The sequence below is a fragment of the Siphateles boraxobius genome, unplaced genomic scaffold (genome assembly GCF_051911475.1).
Source record: "Siphateles boraxobius isolate OS27281-9 unplaced genomic scaffold, OSU_SipBor_1 12, whole genome shotgun sequence".
Classification (NCBI taxonomy): domain Eukaryota; kingdom Metazoa; phylum Chordata; class Actinopteri; order Cypriniformes; family Leuciscidae; genus Siphateles; species Siphateles boraxobius.
Genome location: NW_027508722.1, coordinates 34,782,766 through 34,806,940, shown reverse-complemented (window position 1 = coordinate 34,806,940; position 24,175 = coordinate 34,782,766). Strand labels below are relative to the sequence as shown.

Genomic DNA, 24,175 nt, shown 5'->3' with positions numbered 1-24,175 from the left:
GTGTCCATTCATGTTTATTCTGTAACTGAGGAAGAGATGATCGCGTTTACTCGCGCTCGCACTGCCGCTTGAAATGAGGAGCTATGCAGTGATCTGTCACGTCACAGCAAAGAGCGCCAAAACGGCATTTATTGTTTGAATTTCGTGATCAAATAGACAGAATTTGAAAGATTACACCTTGCTTATTATCGAAAGTAACACAACACGGAGCTTGCTATTATATGGTGTTAATGCTGGTTAGGCTACAAAACTGAATTCGTTGTGTCCACATGTACATGAGGTCCGCTGGGCGGGGTAGCAGGGGGCGGGGCCTGTTCGGTACGCCATGAGTGAATCGTGATGCGTATCGTGGGTTCTGTATCGCGGTGTTTCGGTTCGGTTTGAATATCGTTACACCCCTAGTATATATATATTTTTTTTTTTTTTTTCTGGTGGGCTTAGGGGAGGTGGGGTTTGTGGGTGGGGGTCTGTGTTGCTATGTTGGACTTCTCTGTTGCTTTTACATCTATTTATTCAGACATCTTGTCTCATTTTGTAAATGTTGGAGAAATGTAATAAAAAAAAACGTGTGAAAAAGAAATAACATCAGTTGTGTCAATGCCATATCTCATCTCTATAAATATTTATTAACTAAAGCCAGTTTCTCCAGCAGAGGGAGACAGTAAATCACTGAGGAATGATGGATGTGCTTCAAATCAGTGTTACCTGAACATCACTGCTCAGAATAGCATACTAGTCACACTATTGCTGTAGTATACAGTATGTATACCATGCAGATTGTCTTTTTGCATTGCATGGATGACAAAATGAGCTTGACTTCACCTTCCCTTTCCAGTGTAATGAATGAACCAGAAGTGATATCTTTTTCTTGACTCAATTTTTGAATGGGCTGGAAAAAGATTAGAATATTTGATTAAAAATGCAAAACACCATTTGAATTAACCATGAAACATGTTTAAGTTGTGTACAAGTACGTATAAGTCAACATATACTTGATGTTGAGAGTTGTACACTCCGTCTGTTCATTGACGACTGTTAATTGAGTTTCTAATGGATGTTTTTTCCAGCGTGTGATTTGTGTGCGTCAGCCAGAGCTGTAAAAGTGAAGGAGCGATTACATCTTGATGCAATGGCAGCGGTGAATCAGCACACACAGTGGGAATAACAAGCACAGATTAAACCCACGTTTGAAAGGAGAGCGGCTACTGGAGTGCAGGACAAAATAACAAACACAACGTGTTCCCTAAAGCGTGATTCAGTGTGTGGAGAACTTGTTTTCAGAGTCTAGAGCTGACAGTCTGTTAAGATTACATGCATCACAGATTCCCCGGTCCACAAACACACTGGATCTCTCTCTGAGCAACTGGATATTTAAGATTAGATTACAGACGTGACACAGCAGGACTAAGTGGCATTTTGCATGAAGATCTGTGTTCCAAAACAAACTTTAGAGAAACCTGTTATGATCATTTTCAAATACTTTTTATGCAAAGCACATTGAATTATCATGACTCATTTGTGCTGCCAGATTTTGCTTAAAAAAACAGCGAACAAGAACAAGCTCATAATAAACAGAAATAAATCCAAAGGCTTTATATTGAAACAAGGCCAAAAAAATCAAGATTTTGTTTCTTACAAACGGTTAGACATTTGTACTGGAAAACAAGACAAAAATACTAAGTAATAAAATAATTTTCTGCAGTAAAAAAACACTAAAAATCACCATAAAAGTATCATAATATAATCCATATGACTCAAGTGCCTTTAAAATTTAAGCCTTTATTCACTAAAATGTCATTTCCAAATGAAAATGCAGAGATCTGAAATGTTTGTCTATTCCTCATATTAACCTGTCATACGGCTTCAAAAGACATCGAATGCTACTTTTGTGATCCACAAAAAATAACAGCATATCAGACTGAAATTACATATGGGTGATTCAATAATGTGAGAATTTCCACTTTTGTGTGAACTATCCCTTTAAGTAATGCAGGCAGATGTTTAAGGAACAATGTGGAATTATTACGAAATTCAAAACGTGTGTCCACATGTACTGCATAAAAAGCCCATGATAAACCAGAATAAATTAAAATGCTTTATATTAAAAACAAGACCAAAATATCACGGCTTTATTAACTCCATAAACTGGATCACTGTATGTGCCAAGCTCAAACAACAAGCACCAAAAATGCTTATAATATGAGCTTGGCTCATAAAGTGATGCAGTTTATGGAGTTATTAAAGTAGGCAGGTGTGAGTCGTGATATTTTGGTCTTGTCTTCAATATAAAGCATTATAATAAGCGGACATGACAACATGTCTGCGAAACGGAAACAAAACCGCCTCTGTAGACAGTGGTTTAGTTCAAATCACAGAAAATAGCGGTTGCTTTAATGTTAATTTGGTCAAATATAGCGGTAGAGCGTTGCTACTGTATGTTTAGCGCGCTGTCAATCATCACAGTTTCGGGAGCGAGTCGTGTTCGTACACACACAGAACGATAATAAGGGGATTCATTCCTGTATTTATAAACTTATTTTTTTTATCTAGTTGCCAAACAAACTTTTCTCATTTCCATTTAGTTTACCTTGATGTACTAATATAATTGAAATAGAAATTAATAAAAACTATAAAGACATATTTGTAGAAAAAAAACAAAAATGACAACAACAAAAAAACAACTACATTACTAAAACTTAAACCAAAATGAAAAATATAAAAATAAAAATATTCAAATATTACAAATAAATTCTAAATATTAAAAATAACAACAAGTGTCTCAATACTTACAGTATCACTGAACGGGCACCAACGTCAGGGGAATCAACTTTAAACTAATGTTACAGTTGAAACAGTAAAAGTAGTTGATAAAGTCATTATCTACACATCAAGCTACTCAAAAAGAGAAAGGTCAAAAGGGTCAATGTTTGAATGAACTTGCACACAACACACTGATGCGCATGATCTGAGTCAGTGAAATCATCCAGGCCTATAAAACATTACAATTCTTACCAGGCAACAGGAAATTCAGTGTCTTATTATTTTTCACAGAGTTTGTAAGGCTGATTCTGCACTGTTATCTGGTGTAAACGCTCATAAGTTTAAGGTTACTTCAGGCCGTTGGCTTCTTAGGGAGCCGTCAGCCTGTTAAAGAGAAGTGCTGCATGTTTGGCCATTGCTTTCTCAGTTTTTTAGGCTGTAAAAATAAATGGTGGCATAGAAAGCTGTTCTCCAGAGGAACTCGAGTTGGGAAAGGGAAAGTGGCCGGCAAAGGATGTGGGCCGGCAGGTCAGCACTCGATGTGTCACACACACTGGGAAACACACACAGGGTCTTATCGGCCACAGCACATGTGAGCTGAACTCGCCGGCAGGAAACAGGACGTACAAGATTCTGAATGACAACAAGCCAGCGAGAAATGTGCTCAACAATCCTCACAGGAACACCATCTCCTGATTTTATTCAGAATGCACTAGTTATCACCTTGCTATTAAAGAAATGACTCTCAATGCAAACTCGTATTAATTACTTCCCTTTATGTCATTGCAAACCCATATGTTGCAAAAAATGATTCCTGTGAAACACAATCTTTATGCTTCTCTTTACCACTACCACTTCTTCCTCAGCATTTTTGTCTTGTTTACAAATATCTAAACATTCTTAAATCAAGATCCATTTACAAGAGAAGCAAAATGTCTTATTTTCTGAAAAATGTATCAACATTTGCTTACAAACAAAAAAATAATATCTGCTACTGGGCTTGAAAAAAAAACTTTTTAAATAAGTTTTTTTTTTTTTTTACCCAAACAGCAGATTATTTTCTGAAAATGCAGAGATCTGAGAGAGTTTTGGTCTTTTCCTCATATAAACCTGCCGAACAGCTTCAAAAGACATCAAATTATCCTTTTGTGATCCTCAAAAAAATAACAGCATACGAGATTGAAATGATAATGTGAGAATTTCCCCTTTTGTGTGAGCTATCTCTTTAAGAAACGCAGGCAGATGTGTAAAGAAAAATGTGGAATTATTATGAAATCCAAAACATACAGCGAGCGCTGGTTTATCTGATGTATGGTTTATCTGGTTCTCACGAGCAAACGCAGCTGAAGGCGGTGGTGTGTGTGAAGAGGGTGTGGTGTGAACACTGACACACAAACACACAGGAGGATTTCTATATTCTCCACATCTGGATGGTGTTACACTCGTCAGTGGTCAGGGGAGAAAAATGACATGGATCATGACGGCATGGAAAGCAATGCTGGAAAACAAAAATTACAAAACACATCCTAGAAGAATGAAAAAGTCCTTGCTGATATCGGGCAGAAGGTCTGAGCAGGACAAGAGGTCTCGTATACACACAACACACAGCAGTGAATGTCCAGGAATATCCATCAACTTAATCAAATAAAGCTGAAAACCAGGCCTTCTTTTGATTTATAACACTGCCGTTATCAAGTTGAGCTGGTGCAAAGATATAAATGTGTCAACTGATATTTTGTAACTTTTAAACTGTGGTAGATACATTTGCATGGAAATCAGTGGTAAGGACTCTGTTACTATATTTGCATGTGAAAACATTATGAAAATTTATAGAGCATGACATGTCCCATACCAGTCAGGATGAGGAAAAACATGTTTTTAAGTTTTTTAGGCACAAAGTGGAACTTAAAGGTGGGGTATGTGATTCTCTTTTTTGTCCATTTTTTCAAAATAACTTGAAATCCTATTCCTAACCCACTTACAGCCACTGAGTTAGAAGCACTGAAATTAAAATTAAGCAATTTAATCATCTGTGGAACGGGCAGGACTCGAAAAACTCCAGCCAATCATTTCCAAGACCACCTGGAATCATTGGACAGTAAGTTCGTCAATCAAACGGTCGTACCACACCCCCCTCCCCCCAGCGCGCGTGACCCCCTTCCTGCGCATACTCAAAGTTCGTGACGCATGCGCATGTCGTCAGTAAAGCCGGTTCCATAATTAGTAGTAAATCGTCATTACAATCTCTCGCGCATCTGAGTTTTCGCTCGTGCATGATTGCGCGTCCATGTTCTTCGAATGGGTGGAGTAAGAGTCCGCGTTGGAGGAAAGAAGGTAGGACCATTTGATTTGTGTATTTTCAAAATCTGCCGGTCGTTTTCCAAATCACATACCCCACCTTTAACTGTTTACAATTTCCTGTGCAGCACAGCTCGTCCATTCAGAATTTAGAGTATGAACAACATAGGTTTTAGCATAGAGCATCCTCTAAGCTTTATTTAGCAACTTTATTAGTATTTAATTTTATTTTATTAGTATTTAGCAAGTTTTTCTGCCATATTAAATCTTGATCTGCCTGGCACAAATCACAAGAATTCAGAGCACACTCAGTTTGACTCCTTTCTCTTCCGAGTGTCCATGGTTTCGTAACCGATCATTGACACAGAAAGATGAAGCCTGCCTCATTACACACACTGTGCATAAGAACTGACTTTTAAAGATGAGTTCATCTAACCATCAACCACTTCTCATCCATATAAATCATTATTTCACATGCACACTTCTAAAATCCTCCCTGTGCATTAAACAAACACTACTGTCCTTGGAGACAAAAAATCTGCATTTCTACAGCATTTAAACTGTGAGTTGTGCAAAAGTCCATGTAATAAAGGGTGGAATCATGAATCACTGCCTGATATCATCAAAAATTATATTTTAGGACCCACTAACAACGGTTATCATAGGCACAAGCTGTGCTGTTTAAATACACACTAGGACGTGGATGATTTTAATAATCGTCTTGCTTGGCGCTGTTGGAATCAGCAAAAAACTACATGGGAAATGTGAATCGAAAATCCACTAAACCTGTTTTTCTGCTGATATCGGTTTCATAAAACATCACAACATGCATTGTTTCCTTGTAATTCGGACAATAGCGTAACAGACGGGTCGCCTCCTTAATCCAAAAACACAAGTTCATATAACTATATTTATTCTCGCTGAGCTGAATGCTTTGAGAAGATAAAGTACATGCTGAGAGGGTTTACAGTTACTCTGTTATTCAATTTCAGGTTGCCTTTTCCATGGGTGGAGATGGGGAATAATTGGATCCAGATGTCAGTCGCAGTGCTGAATGCTAGTTATATGTAATCAGGCAGAAACGCAGGGAGTGAGAGCGTCCTTATCTCAGAGGAGACTCTTGTGGTTATACGACGAGGACGGCCAACTCTATATGGACACTGTGTACTTCATCTGTAAAGGCCACAAAGACATAAAGACAATGCCCAGCTCCAGATATTATGGTGAATGAGAAGGGTGGAGTCTTAAACTCCCACCGGCGGGAACCAACAGCAAGCAAGCAAGCAACATTACTGAATCAATAGCACTGACTGGAATCTGAGTCCGTGTCCATCTCACAGGAGAGACGGGGAAGAAAAACAGCCGTTGCACAACACAGAAAACTGCCCGCTTACATAACCCTTAATATGCATTCAGTTCCTCTACTCAGCCTGGAAAATTTGGGCCATAATTGTAAGCCAGGGTAGCAATTAGCAGAAGAAAAGCCATCGGGTGGTGCACGACATGTAACAACAGTTCGTTTCTGAAGAGATTCAATAGAGATGAACTCAATGACCTGTGGTCGTTACAAGATGCAGTTTATAACTGATGGAAATGTCATTGTTTTACAGCCAATATTCAATATACATCTCAATAATTAGGTATCTAAAATGACATTTTCCAAACATGATTTCAACCTACATGTAGGCAAATCAATTCTAAACGTTTAATATATTAAAAAAATACTGTAAATAACTAGTTTAAAGTAATTCATGCCTATTTTCAATATGTTTTCACTAAAAAGTCACAGCAAACCTTTTTGGAATGATGCAAACAAATCACTGATTCAGACTTGATTCACATTAATGAATCAAACTTACGAACTTAATCACCATTTGTGCTACTTTAAATATGAAACACTATCATAAACATTTCTTGCAGCCTCCACAAGACAAAACAATAAAGTCTTCCAGAAAAAGTAACAGCCAAATACAAAAGTGCATCAAAATATTGAAATATTCATGATGATGCTTCATCTTGTATAGCTTGCCAAATCACATTGAATTTATCATGAATATTCAATGTGAAATGCTACTATTAACATTTCTGTCAAGGACTGCAAAATGTGTCTAATGATAAAGTCTGGGATAAGTTTGTGATGATTCATTTTATATTGCCAGCTTAATTCACAGTGAATTTTTCATGCACATTCAAACCCCCCTGCTTTAGTTGGCACAGGAAACATGCTGTTAAACTATGCAGTGAATGTAGAAATAAGTCCAAGCTGCTGCCATGTCTGCAGTGAAGGCAGAAATATTGACTAGATTCAGTTCTCTTCTAGTGATAAAGTGCACTAACAGAAGCATTAACTGCTTAAATAAAATCACTAAAGATGCAAGAAACAGTTTCAAACAATCACGTGAGCTAGTGTTCAGCACATGCTCTCTCACCCATGTGAAAAGAGGAAAGAGAGAAGGCGTGTTCGCTCAGCGCGGAGAGAAAGAGAGAGAGAAAGACAAACAAACTACGGACAGTGACCCATTAAGTGAACCTGAAGCGCACGATACACGAGCTCCAGCTGGGCTGTTTGAACACACACACACCGTAGTGTAGAAAACTCCCAGCCTCACCTACGGTTTCTTCATCCTCCTCCTTCAGGACGTTGTTGTCATCAGAGTCTTCCTGAGCCGAATTTCTGCCATCCTCCACGGGGACCACGGTGAAGTTGGTGGGCATTTTCTCACCATGTGTCTCTGCGAGACGTCTGTCTTGCTCCTTATCTCTCTGTCTCACACACTCTGACTCTCCTCCTCTTGCGCTGGCTTGTTTGAGTTGTGGTTCGAAGTTCTCAGTTGTGCTCCTATCTCTTTGACACCGGCTTGATCATGTGACCAGCCGTCGCCCATATAAGGAGTTGTGTAAGCTCCACCCTGTGGGCCGTCCTTTCTGCACACACGAGCTTCATCTCTTGTCCTCGCCTGTGGCAGAGAACCTCCAGACACAACACAACACGACACGACACCAGATAAAGGAAGCTATTGATTAAGAACCTCTTCAAGGGACTTCCTCCTGTTCAGCAGGGTTACTAACGTTAACTAAAACTAAAACCATCTATAAAAAAAACATTTTCATAACTTAAGTTAAAATAAACTGAAATAAACTCAAATACAATAAATAAAGTAGTTGAAGACTAGTGCAATCGGTAAAATGAATCTCTGTAAACTCAACTCAATAGTTTATTCTGCCAGATGTAAATACCATTATAAAATAATGGTTAAAATAAAATAATTATAAAAATAAAATAATATAAAAGATTACTGGCTTTTTGTACTCCTTTGGAAAAAATAGTCTGCTAAATGAATAAATGTAAATGTAAATGTAAAATCTAAAAAAAGCTTATTTAATATTAGTTAGTTCCCAAAGAAACATTACGAATACATTGTTCAGGATTCTTAGATGAATAGAAAGTTCAAAGAACAGCATTTATTTGAAATTACATTATAAATTTTTTTTAGTGTCACGTTTGATCAATTTAATGCGTCCTTAATGAATAAAAGTATTAATTTCTTACTGACCCCAAACTTTCGAACAGTACTGTACGTCACATTACAGCTGTAAAACAGGTTACAAACCCATATGTGGCCAAAAAGCTTAACCGTGTTTGCAAAAGACTACAAGACTTAGTAAATCTACACATTATCCTGGGATAGAAGAAAGTATTTTAACATCAAAGCAGAGATTCGAGCCGTAATAAGCGTTTTACTGTATGTATGCATGTGTAAACGCACTCGCTCATGTGTGCAATGCAAACACAAGTGCAGGAATACAGCAGTCTGTCATTAAAGCAGACAAACAGCATATCTCTGCGCTTCAACAGAGTCATTTATTTTAAGGAGTGCTTATTCCACACGATTAATATGAGACTTGACATATATACTGTACCGTGGGAACTTTTGGCTGCAATAGTTGTCGTGCTTCACAAGTCTGTTTTGTCTTCATGACCTTTGACTTTAGTTCAGTAAAATGACATGTCTGCACTGGCTGCGTAGAAACTTCTAGATTCACATCTAACAGAGTTTTACATAATGAAATATTTAGAACAGAAAATGAAAAGTGTGTTGCACAGAAGAAAATTCAGTGAAATCTACCAAACCTAAAAGAAGAATAATGGTTTGCTTAAACAACTCATAATTTTGCTGCTTGCTTTTGTTGCAGTTGTTGATGTGAAATTTTCAGGTGTGTTACGTTTTTTGACAAGAGGGTTTGAGAAAACAGGAAAACCTGCAGCATTCCTAAATGTAATTAATACTGAACACTTGTGAAAAAAAGTACACAGCGGCATTCTTTTAAAATGAGTAGTTATTAGGGAAATAATATACTTAATTTAAAGAAAATACTCAAGTGTGAACTGAATGTAATGTTTTCAGGATTTAGGGCAATTAAAGTAAAATATATACGGTTTAAATGTATATTAAATGCAATTAGTTGAATTTAGAGTGTTTAAGTGATCCACTTACTGTAAGTATAGGACTTAAGTATATCTTTATATGGAATTTGGTTTCATAATTACTTCTATTGTCTTTAAAATATGGCTACTGTCTGATGTACTGACAAACATTTATGGTAAACAAAAATATACTAAAAAAAATATTTCAATTGAAACTCATGTCATGTATTTAAATATATTTGCAGTTACACATATGTAATGAGGAAGTTTAAATTTAGTACACTTAAACTGTATTAACTTAAGATGTAATATTGAATAACACACTAAAGTTAAAATTATAAATCAAATACTTTACATGTTCGTAGTATGTTAGTCAACATCAAAATTGGTGTACTTTAAAGCTTGACAAAGAGAGTATTAAAAAAGTGCACTTTTAAAGGTGTACTTAAGTGTGTTAAGAAGCATGGAAGTGTACTTTAAATGTACTTCATTTATATAACATTATCTGCAAGTAGTTTTATAGACTACAAGTGCACATTCAATACAATTAAAGGGGTCACATCTGATGTTTTTTAATGTTTTTCTTTTCCTTTAATGTGTAAAGTATCTGTTAGTGCATGCATACGATCTGCAAAGTTACAAAGCTCAGTCTCTCACAAAGCGATTTATTTTTATCTAACAGAGAACGCAGTTCCAGACCAGCCAAAAGGATTTATATTGATTGAAGTCCAGATATTACTTTCTCAAACGTCCACGTCACAATGTGAAATATTAGCATAATGCCGACCCAAATGCATTCGCAATAAAAGAAGATGAGGCTTCAGTGAACCTTTTTAGAGGTTAAACAGAGGTTACGATTTTTATATAAAGCTGTTCCTGAGCAGTATGACCCAAACGTTTGCTTGTGCACAGAGGACGGCTTCCTGAACCTGGAGAGCACACCGCCGGTTAGACTTATCACTGTCACACATTCTGCTCAAGTCGTGCTAGCAATGAAAAAATTATCAATATCTGACTCAAGCTCGAACTAATACGTTAAAACAGACGGCATTATTATTATTAGCTCTGTTTTTACAAATGCTTACGGTAAGGGCCATTACATTTCAAACACACGCTTGAGGTGTTTAGCCAATCAGAGCACTCGGTTTTTTGGAAGGAGGGGCTTTGTAGAAATCAGCGCGTTTCAGACAGACTGTTTAGGATTTGCAATAATGTACAGTATGTGAAAAATTATGTTTTTTATTTGTTCACCCGTCTTAAAGTCCAGCAGGTTGAAGGTTCTGCTCACTTAAAGTCCCCCTGTGGTGAAAACCCAGCTTTTAATGTTGTTTATATGTCTGTGGTGTTTTTAAACATGCTTTAAGACAAACCATGTGCAAATTCACAAGTCAACAGCATTGCTGAGTATTTTCTCCTTAAAACTGCAGTGAAGCAAAGACAGTCTCAAAACCACGGTTTGAAATCGCTGGTGTTTCTGACGTCACAAACTACCTTGCAACCAATCAGATCAACGGTGTGATCTTCAGCAAGTTGATCTCTGAGCTGAGTGAGTGAGTGGAGGCGGGACTCATTTGCATATCCATAGAACCATGCATAATAAATGAGGCAAGAGTGTCGCGTTACATTCAAGCTATTTTAATGCATGAATACATTTTTTTTCAAGGAAAAACGCTTAAATATGTCATTTTGGTGATCAAATATGAGTTTTAAGGGATAAAATGATTGACTTACAAGGGGACTTTAAAAAAGTACATCTTTCCTCTACATGACACATGATTTGAGGAATCATTGATGTCTGAATCACAGACGATGCTGGACGACGCACACACTGAAGCCATAAAAGATTTGCAAAGAGGAAGTCAAAGCACATATCAGTAATGTGATTTATTCCACATTCCTCGTGATCAACATGACATGTGGACCATTAATTCCTCCTAGAAAGACCCTAAAAAGGCTCCAGTTTAATATGCTACTGCTCTTGTGAGGCAACACACACACACACACACACACACACACACACACACACACACACACACACACACACACACACACACACACAGGATGCAGTGATATGCAGGTTGTTCTGGGAGTCGAGCACTTCAGATTGAGTTACACTGCAGTGCTCAGAACAGAGACTCAAGAACACTAACGGCCCACTGGAGGATTCAACGGTCAAACCGGCCCGGTCATAGTGATAAAAATAACATGCACTGACTAATGGACCAAAAACACCAGGATTCTGAGACGTACTGATGCTGTTTACTTTTGCATTATTGCTCAACACTCTTTACTCTCAATTAAACCTTCACAGAGTCAGTAAAAGCCCCTATAAATCCATTACTGCATTAAAGTCAGCATGAAATCAAATTTCTTGATTGTTTTTTTATGGAATACTGCAGTATTTATTTTTAATTATTTATCTGTGAACATCATGAAGCCTCGCACACCTTCCCCCCCTCTCTTTTCTTCTCTGATGACGAGGGCGGGGCAACCTGTCACTCACATGAAATCCACCAATAGCAAACCACAACCATCCAACCAACCAATCAATTCCAACATGGACAAAATCAAGCCCCGCCCCTGATTTGTTTTTGTTCCAGAAGCAATTTCACTCGATTATACATCACAGTTTGGAAGAAAAGACTACTGAAACTTCTTTATGCTACTTTAAGGCTGGGCAATGGTATTTACATGTGGCAGAATGAACTATTCAGTAGAGTTTACAGAGATGAACTACACTGCAAAGCCTGAGATGAGCACTTCACTGATTATAATGGGCTTGATATAGCTTTGATTCGTCATGCTACTTATGTCCGATGTGGAAACTGTGAACTGTAAGTTGCTTATGGTATCATTTGTGTGCGGTCACAGATATAAGTATTGACAGCTGTTCACTTTCAGCTAAAGGAGCAACAGCTGAAAGAGTTTTGCTTAGTTATCTCGATAAGGAATTTCCAATTATGATGGACTTTGGTTTGGTTTCAAATTTAAAAATATGTTATCTTGTCCTAAAGTTAAAGTTTCATAATACTAGGAAAAAGCAAGAGGATTTTACAGCATAAACAACAGAAATGCTGTTATACATGTACAGTACATGCATCAATTGACTATAAAAAAGTAACTATAGGTACTAAACTATAACTAAAAGTATATATATATATATAAATTACATAATGTAAATATTATATAGGCTAGGTATCTTGATCATATTTATATAATTTCAAGCTAAACTTTGGCCATCTGTCTAAATAATAAAATAATTCAAAATAATTATAATGAAATCAACTAAAACCACACAGATGTAAATATGCCATCCATGGTCAGGACAGACCTGATCTTTTCCCCAGGAATGACTAAAGAGCAACCGGAAAATGTAAAAGCTGTCAGGAATTTGCTCTAATAAATTGGTTCCACCTGTGCAACAACCTTTAAATGGCAAAATGTCCAAAGTGTTTGGATTTACTGGGCAGTGCAAACTACATGACGCACATTTTTTGAAACGCACATTTTTTGAAGGAAACTCCAACTGGCTAATCCCAGACACAGTGGTTCTGGCGGGTGAGATCAACCATAGTCTCAAAATCAGATCCGGTCAGAAACTGTGTGATTTACACATCCAGCTGAGTTGATTTATGAAGCTGGATTTGTTTCGTCCGGCCTCATTTCCTGCACTTTGAAGGCTGGGCTGCATCTAAAAGCTTAGTGACGCAATTAATAATAATAAAAAAACTATAAACACTTGGACAGTCTAACACAATCACAAATGTACAATACAAACACCGACAATTGTGAGAGATTTTGGAGATGACAGAAGGGTCAAGCGGGTGAATTGCGGGTCACAGCAGTGGTCAGAACAGACATATAATGTGGAATCAAAATCCAAAGACATATACAGTATATACACATACAGTATATACATAATCCAATGTACATTGCAGATAATTAAAAAGAAACATACAAACAATTTTCTAGGCATTTCATAGTATAATATTTTCCAAAAATAATAAATCATTTTTATAATGAAATGAAAATGGTCATATAATTTTTAACTGTAAAGGTCATTTACTGTTAACTGTTTTTACTATAGTGTTTTTTTAAAGTAATATGTCAAATTAATATATAAAATATTATTTTAAAGTAATATGTAAGCGGTTGTCTTTTCCAATAAAAACAACTAAACAATCATATTGCAAGTTCAGTCCCAAATATATGACCTTACAGCCTTGTGTGAACACTATTGAGCCTGGAAGCAAAGCAAATATTTTGTCATAGTGCTCTAAACATTAATTCACAACAATTCGTGTCCTATAAGAAGCTTTAGTTGGTTAAAGTTAGTGTGCTGGGTATTTAAAGTGTTGTTATGTAACAAAAGCATCAGGAAGAAATCTGCTGCCACTTGCTGATTGTCTTTGGTAAAGCAAGCAGAACACTTCCACAGCAGAAATTGTGGGCTTGTTTGACAGTTCAGTCCGATTGATGATTTTACATTGATCATGCCAACGAAACAACAGTGTGGAGTTAGACTGTGAAATGCACTGGAGAAATCTTTTCCTGGCATCATGACATCTACAAAACCCAACTTTCCACTTGTTGACAAGTTTTTACACAAAGATTTCTTTTTAGACCTGCCTTAATATTTCCATGCTACATTTATAGAGCAAACAAGCAGACTAATTTGCCCTGGTTTACACCCTGAAGGAGAACTAAAGCATTTTAGTAATGCATCATCTTGATGTTGACCAATATGGGGCTTTTTACGAATGTCAGTTATACGAATGTCGAAACAGGAAGAGTGTGTGACAAGGCTATATCATTAACTAAAACTAAAACCATAAAACAAATTCATTTGTTACTTGAAATAAAATAAACATTAACTGAAAAAATAAAAAAAAGTTTATTTAAGCTCCACTGAAAAGAAATGAGTGTAGAAGTAGTGTTTTGTTGGCATCCTTCTGTCTCTGGAGACATTGGAATATGCATCAAGGAGTCTGTGGTTGGTTTGCAGCTCCTGCTGTGACTGTACAGTCTGATTGTGGGGCGGCAGGCTCTGTTGCAGTTGCTCCAGGTGTAGTATGTGCCTCGGTCTGAATCTATTGGTGCTATATCTACTGATGCTGTCTGCGCTTTCTCCACTCTTCACACTCGTACTCTCTTTTCTTCTTAGACACCTTGATGCCTGTTTTGACAGCTTGCCTCTGCAGCTGCTGCTTCCAGACTGCTGGGTTGACGTTGCCTGCCTTCAAGTCTCGTTTACAAACGTCTTTGTAGAAGAACAGGCCTTCCTGCATGTCTGGAGCCCGTAGCAAGCTCGCTGTAGAGTAGATTTCACCATAGATCTCGCTGTAGATGTCGCCTTTTTCGCTTTTGCCGCCATTGGCTTTTGGCTTGCTTAGTTGGGGACATTTAATTTTATATTTAACTATATTATTACAACATTATTTTCCTGTTATCTCTGTAAAGCTGCTTTGAAACAATCTGCATTGTAAAAAGCACTATATAAATAAAGGTGACTTGACATGACTAGATCTTTGGGTATACGACCATCCTGCATGTGACTGACATGGCCTAGCCAGCGCAGGCGTTTCTGGGAGAGTAATGCAAACATGCTTGGTATTCCCGCCTGGGCCAGGACGTCCTTGTTTGGGACACGGTCTTGCCAGGAGATGCTCAGGACTTTCCTGAGGCAGCGCAGGTGGAATGAGTTTAGTCTGCGTTCTTGCCGGGAGTAAAGGGTCCATGCTTCACTACCGTAGAGTAGGGATGTGACGGTGAGGACTGAGGATATTTTCCCACCGGTTAATCGACATGTGACAACACCGGTAATACCGGTATCACCGGCGGGGGCTTTTAAATCACTAATTTAAGGCAAACGTAAACTGCGTGCGTTGGCACAAGCATGCATATTGGTGCGGTGGAAACTAAACTAATTTTAAAAAAAAAATTGGAACAACGCTTATAAAAAGCTGGTGCGGCAGTGCGCACTTCACTTTAACTTTTAAATTAGCCTCAATTCATCCATCGCAGGGAGTTTGATTGACATGTGATCTGACCAATCAAAATCCACAATTTTTGTTCGACAAAGCAGTCAGGAGAGTGATTAACGTGGGTGGATTTGAACTTGGCTTTAACTGAGGCAATCGGTCACAACACATTAAAGAGCCACAAAACGGTAGGCATATTTATTGTTTAATTTTTATTTGACTGACCAAATTTGAAAGTTGAGACTTTGTTCCATAATATTCCTGTCTGTCAGCGCGTTGTCAGTGTCCTCTATTTTTCCCTGCTTTAGAACATGGGTTTAATCTGAAATCGCCCCCTAAACCCTCATTCACTAAGTAAAGCCTATTCCCTACGTTAGTCCACTAACAACTAAAGATTTTTAGTTGTTTGACCCCTAGACTGAAGGTATGCGTTCACCTTGAGAACTTCATCTTTGTTTCCAAATGCAATGACTTCAGTTTTGTCTTTGTTTAACTGAAGTAAGTTTTGGCACATCCAATTGTTTACTTCATCAATGCATTGGCACAGGGAGTCAATGGGACTGTAATCGTTAGGCGATAGGGCTAAGTAATTCAGCCATATATGTTTGAACCAGAAACTCATTCAGAAGAAGAGTTATAATGAATTATTACAGACTAGTTTACAAGTTGATGAATCAGAATGGTAATGTGTTTAATGTATCACTCTCTACAACATCAGACACATAACAGTAATTGATATGATTATTCTTTGGCTTGACTACATTATCAAACAGCTAATAATGTGTTGGTGATGTTACACAAACCATGATCCCGTTCGACATCTCAGAATGAGAAAGCTGCCTTCTAAAAATTAGCATACTTAATAGAAACACTTTGAACATCATAGGAAGTCAATGGAGAAAAGCCCCGCCCCCACACTCACAGGATTTGTGATGGTTGGAAACAGGGGCGGTCTTTGGTACACTTCAATATTAAAGAGGAAATGCTCAGCAATGGTGTTGACTGATAAATCTGTCTTAAACCATAATAAAACACCACATAGACATATAAACTAAATTTAAAACTTGATTTTGACCAAGAGTGGTCTTTAAACTGGCCTTTATCTCATTAGTTTAATCTAACTGTAACTAACAGAACAAGTTCACACACACAGACTGCATGTCTGTTACAGTAGATGTTCCCCCCTATCCAGTGTGTCACTGTTTCTAAAACAGTCTTGACTGTACAAGAGTGGAAACGTTACAGGGAGCTTAAAAACAGATAGCAGAGTGATCAGAAAATGTCACGCCGTAGCGACAGACCTCCGTCGCGCGAGGAATCTGCACTAATCCATTTGGCACATATAAAATAATTGCTATAAACATCCTTCAACACATTACAGCCAACAGCTGTAGATGAACGGAGGTTCTCTGCTTCTGAAGCGGAGCGAGTGTAAGCAGCCGATGACAGATACTCAGGCGTTCTGGCAGACACACACATCTCAAGTGTCGGAGCAGATGCTTCAGCTGTCCGTCACACACGGCAAGATCAGGTGACAGCTTTTTTTGCTCCTCTGCAGCACAAGACAAATATCCAGAGAATTCGAGATTATCCAAGAGGGTTGTTTGATCCTGGTGACCGTGAGAAGGTCCTGAAATGGGAGCTTGTGCCAAACGCAAGGCCAACAAAACCCCCCACGGTGCCAGCGGCTCAGTTTATCTAAATGATTGTGAGGGTTTATCGACTTAGATTTTATAAGACCGACATGACAGTGTCCACCAGACACCAGACAATCTGTTAATGTTTTGGACACACAGTCTGATGGCCCACAATTAAAGAAAATGTTCTCTCAAATATGTAAATTTTCAAGTCATTTCAAACCAGTATGTCTTTATGTTTCTCTAGAACACAAAAGGAGTTTGTTCAAAAAATGTTCACGCTACACTTTTCTATTCAATAACAGCCACTATATATAAAATAATGCACATATTCAAACATGGTGCATCACGATTGGATTATTAATGAAAAACATTCCGAACTAGGCTAACATCCCCTTTTGGGTCCTAAAAAATTTAATCAAGTAAGTCATACAGTTTTGGAACGACATTTGGGTGATGACAACTTTTTGAGTGAATTATTCCTTTAAACGTTGGCCTGCGTTGGTTCTTCGTGCACGTCTCCCAGACACAGATATAACACTAAACTGATTCTGACGGCCAGAGTTTATTTAGCATTAAGAGACCACCTGCTACTTTCAACGCCTGAGCAATGTTTGAGAGCCGGAGCGCGATGACATGAAAAACAAGAGTCGTGAGCCAAGAGACACTGTTCTTTAGCACAGGGCTGATGGGAATGAAACTCCACACAGTGGATAACAGACATGAAGAAGAAGAACCCTGTTTGAGTTTCTCACAGCATAATCAACACTAGGGCTGTCATTTTACGTTCGAAAATCGATTGCAAAATTGATCGGACCAAGCAACACAAGTTTCGAAAACGAAAATAGGGACTCATTTTTTTTTTTTTACCAAAAATTTGTTTTAGGTAGGTAGGTCAATACAGTACGCAGAACATGTAGGATGTTGGAAAATAGCATTGTCTTTTCTGTTAACCAAATGCTTTTTAATATTCGCTATTACTTCAATGCAAGTGAACAAGCGTGCCGTTATTTGTTGCTTAGTGACGTGTGTGTTCAAGCAAGCCAGAAATGCGCAGATTCTGCGCAATACGCTGTATTTAATATATCATGAGGACTCACGAGTTGCGTATTTGCGCTAAATCCACGCAGATTTGGCTCACACGAACTTCCCCAGCAAAGTGAGTAAACATAGAAACACGTCAAATTGGCTCGTAATATGACTGCGTTACCCGCCAAAGTTCATTTTTATCCAAATTTGGCGGGTGTTAATTTCAATTCTTTAATGTTGCACTCCTGTTTGTCATTGTGCAAAAAACTTCACGCCAATAAATCGTCAGAAATATTGCTGACTTGTGCGCGTCTCAAGCGCGCTCTTTACGTTCGCCCTAATGCCTGTTAGTTGTCCGTGGATTTGCCAATATTTGTTGTTGAAAATGGAAACGTCTTTAGACATGGAAAAATTGATCTTACAATCGATTCAACGAACACATATGTCTCAAAAATCGAACAGGATTTTTTCACAAAAGTGACAGCCCTAATCAACACAGATCGGCTGATTAGCATCGCTGAGTCAGAAATCACGTACTGTACATTTGTTTTGAAACTTTAACTGTTAAAAGAAGTCTGTTCTATATAGTATGAATACAGCATGAAATTTGAATATGCTACATCTGTCATGTGACCTTCGGTTTCAGTTGCATCGCTTCAACTCCATTCACAAATCCTGTCCTGTGGCCTCATGGGATAGTAAAGTGTGCATCAGATGCACACTTCAGAATCTCGACAGAAGTATAAGGTATGTTTTGCCTACTGTTTTATGAATACTGAATTCAGACATAATACTTTGCTCACTATGTTTTTCGCCTACTATATAGTATGAAAGTCATAGTTCACTGTGATTTCACCAAGTACCACATGTTCCTGGATCAACATATTTTGTTGATCCTGGAATAACATTCCTGTCCCAAAATTTGGTCCTTACCCTATCCCTACCCCTAAACCTAACCCTACCCATAACTTTTCCCTAAATCAGAGGGAAATGACAGGTGAATAACACTGATGTTGAAGCACCTTACCCTGGTTCTAAGCCTAAACTTGACATAAACTGTAAACTTGTCCCTCAAATCTTATTGGTTGATCTGAAAGTTGTTCCAGGATCAACAAAGATGTTGATCCAGGAACATGTGGTACTTGGTGAAATCACGTTCACCAAAGTGGTCTTCGGATGCAGCATGTCACCAAATACCTCCTATCTTCAGCTGCATGGAAACACTGCACTCCTGAAAAAAATTGTACATTAATAAAAAGTATATAAATCATACTAAAAAACAGTATAACTTCCAATGTTTGGAACATGTTTTTTGATCAGAAGCATCCCATGATGCTTTCATATGTGGTCTAGATAAACCGTTCACTTGCATAAACAAATCAACCATCTGAACAAGAGCACAAAGTCACATGATTCTCATCTTATGATGCCAATTAGAGCGATAAATTTACTAATGACTCCTGAACTCTAAAGCTAATTACTGCAGCCCAGAAACAAACTGGATGAAATGCATCATGTTTATGCAAGAAGAAGAGAAGAAAAATGTATTGATAACTGGAAATATAGAAACACACACCACTGTTGTTATGAATGTGCAGACAAACAGCCAACACTATAGGATGGTGTTGCTTGAGTCAGCTGTTCACAGTATCCTGACGGAGAAATGTGCAAAATAAAAATCCCCACTTCTCTTTTTCTGACCCTGACTGAAGACCACCGTGTGTTTAACACATGACATCCAGCCTGAGATCAGACCACAGAGGTGGATGTGGAAACACACCGGACACGATGCTTTATTCTCCATTAAACATCATAAAGTGAGCATGTTTGCATACAAGACCTCCGGCTCTACTGAGTTCAGCTCTAACATGATCATGACCTGAAGTGACCTTTCAGTAACAGGGTCAGTATACAGTATGACCCCACAGAGCAGATCAAAGTTAAACACTCGTCTCAGATCACACATGAAATCCGTGGTTTGAAAAATACACTTTCAAGAACTTTGCAGTAGATCTGTTGACTCCGCAATATATCATGTGATATTTACTAATACTGAGTGTACAGTATCATATGGCATATGAAACCACTTAATCAGCAACTATTCCAGCTTAAATACTTTCAATTGCTTTGTTTTTTGTTTTAGCTTTTTTTTTTTGACCAGAAGTCATCTTTTTTTTTACATACAAGAGTACATTTAACCAAACTTTTTTTTTTTTATAAAAAATACATTTTACATAATAAACAGTGCCATAGTTTGTGTTGCTTTAAAGTTTCAAATTTTAGATATTTTTTCTAAACATGTTTTAATGTCAAATTTAAATAAAAAAGGGGAATTTTTTCATTCCATTTGACTTCATGAATAATATATTACAGAACAATTAAAACAATTAAATATTAAAACAATATTTGTTTTCAGCTTCTACGAGATTAAAAGCAAAACTAGCCTTTATTTGTATATAATTTTAAGTTCTCTCCAAGAAAACATTTTTTATTTATAGTGTACCTCCCTTTGGACTTACACTTGTTGTAATCAACAATATTCCAGTTTGTATTTAACCTGGAATATTTATTTAATTTCCCAGATAAATTGGATTTTTATTTGGTTGCATTTTGGTTTTTAATTAGTCAATAAACTGCAATACGCTTCTAAAATGAAAACCCAACATCATGGCTTTGCACTGGACTGCACTGTCTGGGAACAAGGCCTTTGTGTTGGGTTTGGAAAAATTGCGTTATTTAGTAATATTCTATGTCTGTTAGACCACAAAATTGGTTAATGTTTGGGAGCAACTTTGTGCTCAGCATTGTTCTATGTCTGGGAGTGAAGGTTATAAGAGCATCACCACATGTATAGAGATGTTCTTGACTCCCATAATGAGTGTGTAACCCAATCCAACGCTCCCCAGCTCAACCATCTGGAAGACGAATCCCATTTGCTCTGCTCAAAGCCGAGACGCTTCACACGCCAAACAAATGAAATTAACGTATCTGTAGGTCTGATCATGCTCTCAGGATCATCTCAATGCACTTTGATAGAAGCTTTGGAAAGCACATCACAAAAACTTTCCCTTTGCTCTTTATACGATTAACACAAACTCGTAAAAACAAAATGTTGAGCCACATATTCAATTACTGCTCCTCCAATAAGTGCTGTCTCCAAATCACCCGGACCTTCTTAAGGACTTCGGCAGGAGATCAGCTCTTACAATTACACTATAGACTTCTTTATAGACTATGTGACTGGTGCTACAGTAGATAATCAAAGGCACTTTGGCTTTAAGAGGTCTTTGATTAAATTGCAGGCTAAATTTAATGAAGGGCCAATTGTAAGGCTTTCATATCTATCAAAGATAAAAACCGAAACTAGATAGAGAAACCCTGAAATGCATTAAATGAATGTGGTTGGTTATATATCTACTTCTTCATGTCCACATGGTCATAGACTTCCCTAAATAATTGTGATAGCGATTTACTGATTCAAAGAGCAAAGAGAGACTATAAAAGGCCTGGAAAACAGAAGCAGATTCAGATGTAGGTTGCTAGATCTCTAACCCGGGAAACAAACAGATGTGTCATGGCAATTAATGAAGACAGCTGAGCATGAAAAGTGTCCCAAGACACGTCTAGACAAGCCCCTGAAATCAGGCAGTCATGTAAAACCAAAAGGGCATCGTGTTGCATAAAACGCTTTCACCTGGTTAGGCCAATACAAAAGGAAAAGCGTAAAAAATAAATGAGAAAAAAAAGTTTTTTGCAGAAAATTTACATTTTGCGTAATATTATAAGGACATATAAATCATTTATTATACTGCACAATTCAACCAGCAAACCCTCTTATTGTGCTAAATTTAATAATAAAGTAATTGCAATAAAACAGCAGAATGATACATATAAACATGACACCTGCAAAATACAGTGTCAAACATGCCAAACAAGTCATTTCACAAGAACTTACAAACAAAACCACTAAAATGAAATCTTAAAATAGATAAAGTTGTTGTTAAAGTAAAATCATATATTAATTCTGGTCTTTTGAGGACATTGGTAACAAGTTGTCACCGTTTTACTGTAACTGTTACTATGGTTAAGTTGTTGTTGTTCTTTTGATGGAGAGCATACTCATTACGCCTCTTCAATAGCCCACAGCTGTATTTTAAGACCACATTTTTACATTTTAGGTTAAACAGTCCCTTGACTAATAAAAATAATCTTACAACTGATGCTAAATGTTGAATTATTGCTAGACTGGAAATTATAACTAAACAAAGTCATATTTGTACTGAACGCCTCAATCATGTGAAGTCTAAACACTCGCAGTCATTTTTCTCTAGTCAGAAAACATTTAAATAAAGTGGAAACTAACAGAAAAACACAGAACGTTCCGCTAACGTTAGTGTTCGGATACCGTTTCCTAAAGTTCCATGACAAAAATTTGAAAATAAATGTTCGATATTAACGTATTAACATCCTCAGAGAAATCTACATAAAAAAAAACGTAACAATAATATTCCATACCTTCGATGGACTAAATGAATTCAGACACACTGGTGTATCTGCAAACGTCCGTTTGTATGTAACTTTATTCATGAATATCAAAAAGACTACCGGTATATTAAGTTCACTTGTTTACAAAAAACTACTGACTGACTGAGTTCTGGACGCGCGCGATTGTCCTATTATATTTAACATAACGGCTCTTCGTTTATTATAATACTAGAGTTCAGAGCGAAACGTTCTTACCGTATGAACGGAACAGGTCTCACCGTATTTGTTGGGTTCTCTGTTGTACTGGAGGATGGGCACCGACCCCCGCCGCTCCGCGCGCTCGCCCTCACAAACACCGGCGTCAAACACCGTGTCTCCGTCCGTTTCGTCTCCAAACGAGCTCTCATGCGCGGCCACCGGCACGACCCTGAACCTCTCGCTCATGTTGCTCGTCCGTGAATCAGACCTGTCCGGTGTCTGATAAACCTCAGGGATCAGACGACTTACGTCCGTGATTCATAGCCGGTAATCTGACAGATTGTGGGGGCGCGCGCACAGAGGCGTGAATGTGTGTGAGGCGCGTCCGTGCAGAACGCGCTGCGCTCATTGGCTTAGAGCTGAACGGGGCTTCGTATAAATAACAGAACCATGCTGGAGATCACAGTTTGGGATTCAAGTGCTCACAGTCCCATCAAGTTTAACTTTTAAAAATTAATAAATTGAATTGAGCCATTTCAAGATCAAGTACAATGTTAAGCCATTGTTTACAAAAAAAAACACATATAATTTTTATTTTATTTAATTAATTAATGTTATTAATGCCCTGTTTATGTATGTATGTATGTATATGTATTTATCTATGTAGGTGTATGTAGGCCTACAGTATGTATATGAGTATGTAGGCCTTTAAGTATTTATGTATCATGTATGTATGTATGTATGTATGTGTGTATGTGTGTATGTATGTATGTATGTATGTGTGTATGTGTGTGTGTAGGCCTATGTATATGTGTATGAATGCCTATGTATCATGTATGTATGTTTTATAGATTTAACAAAGCAACAAAAAAAAAATAGTTTGCCAGGAAATTGATTGACAATCACTGCTGTTTATGAGACAAAATTATTTTCATTGAAAGGAAAACATTTCAGCTTTATTTTGGTTCAGTTTGTTGACATTTATATGTTGTTGTTTTTTTCAGTATATGATAATTATTTGTGGACTGGACAAGCTCTCGCTAAATGATAAGCACAGATATGTGAGCAGTTAATAGTTATTGTTTAATTGTTCTGATGAAACGTATTATTTTATGACAGACACGTGGGATTCCCTGATGTCATGTTCTATATGTTTTATATAGACGTCTGTCTGATATAAACTCATATTCACATGAGCCTGTAGCTTCATTTACATCCACCTTCTGTTTCCCTCTTGTGTCGTGTGTTTTCTCATAGATACGGATGAGTAACTCATATGAGGAGTTTCCAAACAGCAGCTCTTCACACACAACATGAGGAAGATCTGCTGTTAATGATGAGACTGATGATCAGGCTTTGAG

At 37.5% G+C, this 24,175-nt stretch overlaps 1 protein-coding gene across 8 annotated transcripts in view; it reads right to left on the bottom strand.

Annotated features, from left to right (window-relative positions):
• The window catches only part of slc12a7b (solute carrier family 12 member 7b), a 64,264-nt gene extending 41,043 nt beyond the window's left edge, over positions 1-23,221 (bottom strand). For 3 of the 8 annotated variants that reach the window (XM_077219215.1, XM_077219219.1, XM_077219221.1), the window contains exon 1: positions 22,895-23,172. In XM_077219215.1, coding sequence (XP_077075330.1) covers positions 22,895-23,060 — 166 coding nt within the window. In that variant the 5' untranslated portion in view covers positions 23,061-23,172. Of the gene's footprint in view, positions 1-7,667; positions 8,139-22,894 lie in introns of those variants that run through there. The other 5 variants (XM_077219218.1, XM_077219224.1, XM_077219217.1 and 2 more) reach the window with 3 other exon arrangements.
• Positions 23,222-24,175: the final 954 nt, after the last annotated feature.